The 7,998-nt window shown below is 39.4% G+C and overlaps 1 protein-coding gene across 2 annotated transcripts in view; it reads left to right on the forward strand.

Annotated features, from left to right (window-relative positions):
• LOC139233019 (Kv channel-interacting protein 4) overlaps positions 1-6,297 on the forward strand; it is a 259,879-nt gene extending 253,582 nt beyond the window's left edge. For both annotated transcript variants that reach the window (XM_070863529.1, XM_070863536.1), the window contains exons 6-8: positions 893-997; positions 1,773-1,835; positions 5,415-6,297. In XM_070863529.1, the coding sequence (XP_070719630.1) occupies positions 893-997; positions 1,773-1,835; positions 5,415-5,462 (216 nt within the window). In that variant the 3' untranslated portion in view covers positions 5,463-6,297. The remainder of the gene's footprint in view (positions 1-892; positions 998-1,772; positions 1,836-5,414) is intronic.
• Positions 6,298-7,998: the final 1,701 nt, after the last annotated feature.

Consider the following 7,998-nt stretch of genomic DNA (forward strand, 5'->3'; position numbering starts at 1 on the left):
GTCTGTCCTGTTCCGATGTTGCCACATAATTCTCCAGTCAAAATGTTTTGCAAAGTTGTCATAAGGTGATTATGAGCTATGATATAAAACAGTGCCATTATTTCCCTGGCTTTACATTGAAATTTGATCTCTTTCATTGTTTTGGATGGTCCAGTAACAAAGGTCAACTAACAAATACTCGGTCACCACTGAGCTACTTGCGCAGCAGTCCCTGGCTGCTGCACGAGGATACGTTTCATTTTCTCTTACTCAGATGGAGCACTTGTCAGATGCTTCAGAACACCTAACATTTAGCAAAGAACGAAGCAACAGCTGTGTCACACCTCAGATCATGTGGACTTTCTCCAGCTGAGCAGCGCCTGCATTTGATTGGAGTCTTTGTCTTGTCCAGCTGGATTTTCCTCAGCTTCTAAAGTGGCGGGAAGTCTTTGGGAATCAGGTGGGAATGCCTACTGCTGCATCCCTACCCTAACTGTGAATTTTGCTCCTTGCACTGCTGTAAGGAAGTCAGTCGACTGCTTCTTCACTGCCCCACTGCAAGTAAATAACATTGAGGGCCTGGAAACCAAGCGATTTCCCAACCCCCACCTCTACTGCCATGACATCAGGCACCAAAGACCGTTTCCTCTCGCAGGAATGGGCTCCCTCTTGGTGGCTAACGTCCCACCAGGAGCCAATCTTGCATCCGTAATCAGCCCCAACCCAGGAAAAAGGGTCAGGGTCACTACATACCCATCCCGGAAGAAAAGGCAAGCCGTGGTTTCTGAACAGGGCATGTGTGCAGGTTGCAACCTGAAAAGCTGTAGAATAATTTTTGTAGAATGTAATCAATGTGGAATGGATATTTTTGCATTCATCTGATCATATGCCTTCTCATCATTATGGCTTACAGGAGATGTTGGACATTATGAAATCTATTTATGACATGATGGGAAAATACACTTACCCTATTCTCAGAGAGGAAACACCCAGGCAGCATGTTGAAATTTTTTTCCAGGTATGTACAATATTATAGTGAACACAAATACAGCACATTTATTCAGAAAACTGATGAAAATGCAGCAATTAGCTATTTTGCAGTGGTTCAGTTTACAACATTCTTTCAAATGTATTTATAAATTATTTATTCAATTAAAATAGAAATAATATCAGCTATCAGATATGTGTCCCCGATGTGCACTTTTTACATTGTTAACTATATATGGAGGTTAGTTCGAATTAACAAAAGGCTGACCTCAATGTCAGAGTTATGAGCAAAGACTGGGCAGCTTCTCAGCCTGGAAAGGAGATCTTTGGAGAGGTCATCTCATAGAGCTTTATAAGATTGTTAAGGGAATGGAAAAGGTAAATCCTAAATATTACTTTAAATTAAACTGCAGTGCTGCAGGGCACAAGATTGGGTAAGTGCCGGTATCAAGATCTGTGGGAATTTGGTACCGAGAAGCTTGCCATTATAAGAAGTGTTAAGTACCCGTCTACATCCTGCTGCCATGTAACACAGTGCACTGCCATCTCTGCACTCTCTGCTGGGTTATCTACATGGTTTTATGGCAGCATTGATAGCGTCTTCATTATTCCAAATATTTAAATAATCAGAAATGCTTTACCAAATATAAACTATTTTGCTTACTGTTCCTTCGATGTGTTTTCCCAACTGTTCTACCATTCCCATATGCTACAGGGGAATGTTTCTGGTGGCTCAGCATTATGTTTTCTGTCTTTTTATGTCACAATAGAATTTAATTCCTGTTTGAATTTATTTTTTTTAACAGAAAATGGATAAAAATAAAGATGGTGTTGTCACTATTGATGAATTCATTGATACCTGCCAGAAGGTGAGTGGTTCATCAGTTAGTATTGTCTATCATTCTAAGCATTTCTTTCATTTTCTCTGTCTCTCTTCCTTGTTCTCTCTATTCTCTCTCTCACTCAGATTTCCGAGGTTGCTAACTATCGATACTTTAGACACACTATTTATTGCATTGTAAATTGAAATCAGTAAAATACGATAGCTTGGTTAGTTTTTAACAATTTGTTACAATTAAAGAAGTGGCTGCATGCATATTGATGCCACACTGTAGAAATACATAGTTGGTTATTGTGATAAGATTTGCTCTAAGGTAAGGTTATTATCCATAAAAATCCTTTTTTTTTAAAGAAAATCTTCCCTTACTCCTGTTTTGATGTTAAAAGAGTTGATCCCTTTGCTTGTCCACTTCACCCCTTTGGAGTATGGTAGATAGGTCCGATCTGGAGTTGGTGTGGGCATGGTGGGCTAAATGATCTCCTTCTGTACTAAAATTTCCATGATTCTATGCTGTCCATCCTTGACGAAACACAGATCCAGGATGGAGTAGGTAGCTTGTGCAAAATAAACCACTCATTACAGCCAGCATAGCTCGCTCATTAAATCATAACTTCCAAGACATGTGTTGTTAAATGTATTTTATAAGCTGCCATTTAATTTTTGCAACCTTTAAATTGTTAATATTTATTGCAGAACCACTAGTTTTTTGTTAAAATTTACCCAGTTATCATGTAAACATTTTTAAAGCTCATGTAGCAAATCTAAAACTCCATAATGTAACATAGTTGTATACTGCATGATATAATGGACTAGATAAGATGATTGCTGTAGTTTGTACAATTATTGCGCTGAAAATAAATCAGGATCCAGTCAGATTCCCAAGTTATCCCAGTATCTAATATCTGCAAACCATTCTTGTGCATCACATCCATGGTGCTGACAGCTAAAGCTATTTTCTCTTTTTTTTAAATTTACAAACTGTATGCAACCATAAATAGGGTAAATTTCTTATCACTCAAATGGACACAGAAAAACTGTCATTTTGACAGGCGGAAAATCACGTTACATGAGATTAGTGTAGAGATTTGTGTGATCTTGGTCCCAAATCATTTCTCTTCAACATCGGAACTGTTCCTTTTTTTAAAAACTGAGTCACCATTAAAAATGGAAGGTGCCTACAGTTCCTATGAAATCCTTGTGGAATGATTGTTTAATGGGATATGCTGTGTATCCTTGCTGTGGTCAGGAAGATGGTTGCAACATATTCACACATTTAATGATAAGGCTCACCATGCCACTCATGAGGAGTTCCTGGTACTACCTAGTGAGGGTTCAAACCTGTGTTTGCCAGTCATCTAGTGACAGACTAGGGATTATTCTCCTTTAAGAGTCAAGTTGGGTTCAAGTTCATATGCCTAGTGACAGGAAATTGGAATTGAGTCAAATGTCTGTAATCTGAGAGACTCAGTAATCTGAGAAACATTAAACCGAGATCCCATGTGCTCTCTAAGGGATGTTAAATATCCCATGGCACCATTTGAAAAAGAGCAGGGGAGCTCTCTATGGTGTTCTGGTCAAATTTATCCCTAATACAATTAAAACAGGTTATCTAGTCATTAGCTCATTGCTGTTTATGGGACCTTGGTGTTGTGAAACTGGCTACTGTGTTTCCTACATGACTACAGTGACTGTCCTTAAATGAACTTCATTGATTGTAAACGCTTTTGGACATCCTGATGTCATAAAGACGCTATATACATACAAGTTCTTTCTGTCTATCTTTAAGTTAGGCAGGTCTACAATATTCTGGGATCCTGTTGATAGTTGAATAGCCAGCCAAGCTCATTGAAAGCACCTGAAGGTGCAGGCTGACTCTGGGAGCATGATTCGCCCCCTTATTCATCCCTCAATCAACACAACAAAAACAAACTATCACATTGCTGATGGTGGGAGCTTGTTGTGTGCAAATTGGCTGCCGTGTTTGCTACAGTGACTACACTCCAAAAGTACTCCGTTAGCTGTAAAGCGCTTTGAGATGTCTGGTAGTCGTCAAGGTGGTATATAAATGCAAGTGTTTCTTTCTTAGCTACAGATAGTCGTTAGCATTCAACCTCCTTCCTTCTCTGATTCGGAACAACACATTTTGAGTAAGCACGAGACATTTGATGGTAGAGTATACAGACAGACTTTATTATATGCAGCACAGGTGATCAATCTATACTGTCTACTGAAAGAGCAGCTTTTCAGTTTCTGTATTTTGCAATCCCTCTAAAGACCTGTTGAAAACCATGCTCCTTTATACATCATATTTTGCCAACATCAAAGGTACATGTCACAGATAAGACTTCATGACATATCAATTCCCAAATCCTTTGAAGATAGTCCATTCATGTAAACAGTTGCAGTTGTTTGCTCAAAAGCAACTTCTCTTCAACAAGACTTCCTGATGTAACTATTTTTAATCTCATTGAAGAACAGGCTTTATCAACTGTTATCTTTCTATACTATAGTTAATCGATTCCTCTACCTACATTTATTGCCTAGCCACTAGAGTTACACTTTAATCACTCATGGCTTACTTCATTACTGTGACTTATTTCCTTGCACCAGCATTTCTTGCATATAATACAGATATTAAAAGCAGAAGACACTCTATGCTTCCTTCTCATGACACTTTAAAGCCATTCTGTTTATCTTGGAAAGTCTGTTGCTCCACAATACAAAGAAGTTCAACTATTAACCCTCAACTCCCCAAGATGTCCAACATACAACTCTCCAGGATATCCAACAATAATCTTGTAAACTAATGGCCTAATAGGGAGTTTGGTGGAGCTGAACAAGTAGCTGGGTGCTTACCAATGGTCAATACTGGTAAACTGTGTATTTTAACTCAATTAATTGTCACTAGTACCCTAACCCATACTGGGAGCCCCTAAGCCTTGGCTCTTATTAATCTGCACCCCAAAGTGGGGTGTAGCCCTATAAGGGGAGAGTGCATATTTCATGTCCAGTAAATGGAAATTTTCATGATATAGATTGCTCATTAGTTTGGAGTGTTTCAATGGCCATCAAAGATGGGGAAAACCCAGTTGGCCATTTTTAATTTCATGTCTCCTGTATCTTCCACATTTTATAAGTTTCATTTAGGTCATTACTGAATAATATATTTAGGGGTTGAATTTTTGTGGAGTTCTCCTGATCGTCTGCCGTAACCATTTCTGCAGGTCTTCTGCCAAAGTTACAACCCACATGGAAATTCAATCCCTTAATATCACTTTATGATTTTAAAGTTTTTGGTACATCCATCAATGATGAAAGCAGAATGTAACAGTGTATGTGAAGAACAGTTGATATCACAGAGCCATCATGTGATGGCAGGACACTGGAATAACTTAACAATTAGATATTGAAATGGGAAGATAGTAGGGTTAGTATTCTGGAGGGATGAGATCAAATGGACTGAAGAGCCTTTTTCATTCAAAGCTATCTTTTGAAGGCTCACCTGGCAGGGTTTCATTCCCCTGGTTGCTATTAGATTTACTGCACAGTGCACAACAGCTGCTGTTGTAGGTCAAAGATTCATCGTCTTCTGCTTTCTTCTGCACAGGATGAGAACATCATGAAATCCATGCAACTCTTCGAAAATATCATTTAACAACAGCAACAATCAAGCACTTTAAAGGACAGCTTCAGAGATTCTAAATGAAAGGATGAGTGACTGTGATCAGTGGAGAAACCATGACAACTATAACCGAGCTCAGCAACATGCTGAGATAATGTATTATGCAAGTGAGCTTTGTTCAGATGTAAAGCTTTCAACTAGTAAATATTTTTTTTAGAGTTATGAACATTTCAATGTCATAACGTTAAGAATGAAGTCTATTATTTAAAAACTTTTCTGAGTTAGTTACACGTGTGCAATGCATGCTTTCCTAAACTAAGCATCTGAAACAAGAACCCTTCCGAAAGATAATAAATACTATGGGTATGTCACTACTGTGACATTATTTTAGGTCATGTGGATGAGAAGCAGATTTTTTTATGTATGTGTGTCAAGTGTGGGGTGTGTGTGTGGCTATGTAGCACAACACTTCGGATTTGCTGCAGACTGTTTGGCAAACTGAAATAAGCAGCACCCTAACCAAACATGATCCAATAGCCCATGTAAGTGTAATTTTAATAATACATGGGGCAATGTGGAGGAAAAAAGACAAATGAAATGTAACATACATTTGTACATCACAGTTTCTTAACTAGAGTAAACACAACACCTTAGATTAAACACAGCACCTTTTATTGGCAAGGTAGAAGTCACATGACTATTTCAGGTTTGCAAATTGAATCCTAAAGACACTTACAAACTAATCTGCTCTGATTTATTTACAATGTAAAAATTGAGGAGTAGTGCAGTCCTATTACATCTGAGATTACAATGGTGTCTGTGTGTTAATATGTGTACATTTTGTAAAAACTAAACAGCCCACAACAATAAAGAGAGAAAGTTTATCAAGGGAGACTTTCTGGTGTTGCTTTGTTTCAGTCCATGAAAACCTTTGAAGATCATGCGACATCAAAGTACAAGGTTCATCCAAATGCTGAACACACGGATTTCCTCACAGCGCTGATATAATAGTGATAAACAATTGTAATTTAATATGAACAACTGAAGGATAATGTTGCTTTCCTGGGGGGTTTTGCAATGGGCTCAAGTTGCTGAAACAAACATAAATTGCCTGCTGTTGAAATGTCACTTTGGAGATAACCACATTGGGAAAGTTGATCATATTTGGTGCAATACATATTTTTCCATGTACATTTTTGTTCTATTTGCTCATTTTTTTCCATAGTCATAGAAGTTTACAGCACAGAAGGAGGTCATTCTGCCTGAGCTGGTTCTTTGCTAGAAAAATCCAGAACAATCACATGACTTTGTTCTCTCCCAATAGAAACATAGAAAATAGATGCAGGAGTAGGCCATTTGGCCCTTTGAGCCTGCACCACCATTCAATAAGATCATGGCTGATTATTCACCTCAGTACCCCTTTCCTGCTTTCTCTCCATACCCCTTGATTCCTTTAGCCGTAAGGGCCATATCTAACTCCCTCTTGAATATATCTAATGAACTGGCATCAAGAACTCTCTGCGGTAGGGAATTCCACAAGTTAACAACTCTCTATGTGAAGAAGTTTCTCCTCATCTCAGTATCCCTTATCCTTAGACTATATTCCCTGGTTCTGGACTTCCCCAACATCGGGAACATTCTTCCTGCATCTAACCTGTCCAGTCCCATCAGAATTTTATATGTTTTTATGAGATCCCCTCTCATCCTTCTAAACTCCAGTGAATACAGGCCTAGTCGATCCAGTCTCTCCTCATAGGTCAGTCCTGCCATCCCGGGAATCAGTCTGCTGAACCTTCGCTGCATTCCCTCAATAGCAAGAATGTCCTTCCTCAGATTAGGAGACCAAAACTGAACACAATACTCCAGGTGAGGCCTCACCAAGGCCCTGTACAACTACAGTAAGACCTCCCTGTTCTTATACTCAAATTCCCTAGCTATGAAGGCCAACATACCATACCAATATTTGCATAAATATTTGTCCACTTTTCCCTTAAAAGATGCAATGGTCTCTGCCTTAATGATTCCCAGTGGCTAGGCATTCCATGAGCTAATAATCTTCTCCTAGCCTCTCTCCTCAATCTAATTATTGATCATTTTAAAATGATGAACCCACTCATCACTAACTCCCCAACCAGAGGAAATAGACTTTCCCTACTTACCCTAACAAAACCATAACTAATTTATAAAAACCTCATTAAATTTCCTCTTGGTCTTCTCTGCTCCAGTGGAAATAGTCCCAGTATCTGAAGTCTCTCCTTATCACTAGAGTTTCCCATCCAGCATATCTAGAGACACATTCAGCTGAATTTTAATGGAGAAGGCGAGTTGGGGGGGCTCCGGTATGGACTCCGGGAAACAAATTTCCCACAGATTCTAAAGACAGAGCTTGATTTGCATGGGAAGCCTCTGTTTCCCATCGGCAGCCAGCCAGACTGAGAGGCTGGCTGGCTCCAGGTGGATAAGCCTGCATCACTAGGCCACACAGAGAGAGGGAAGGTAAAATCACATGGGGACCAGGGTCGGTCGGAGGAGCATGGGGTGGGCCGGGACCTGCATGGGGGGTCGGTTG

Source organism: Pristiophorus japonicus, chromosome 2, assembly GCF_044704955.1.
Source record: "Pristiophorus japonicus isolate sPriJap1 chromosome 2, sPriJap1.hap1, whole genome shotgun sequence".
In the NCBI taxonomy this organism is placed as follows: Eukaryota; Metazoa; Chordata; class Chondrichthyes; family Pristiophoridae; genus Pristiophorus; species Pristiophorus japonicus.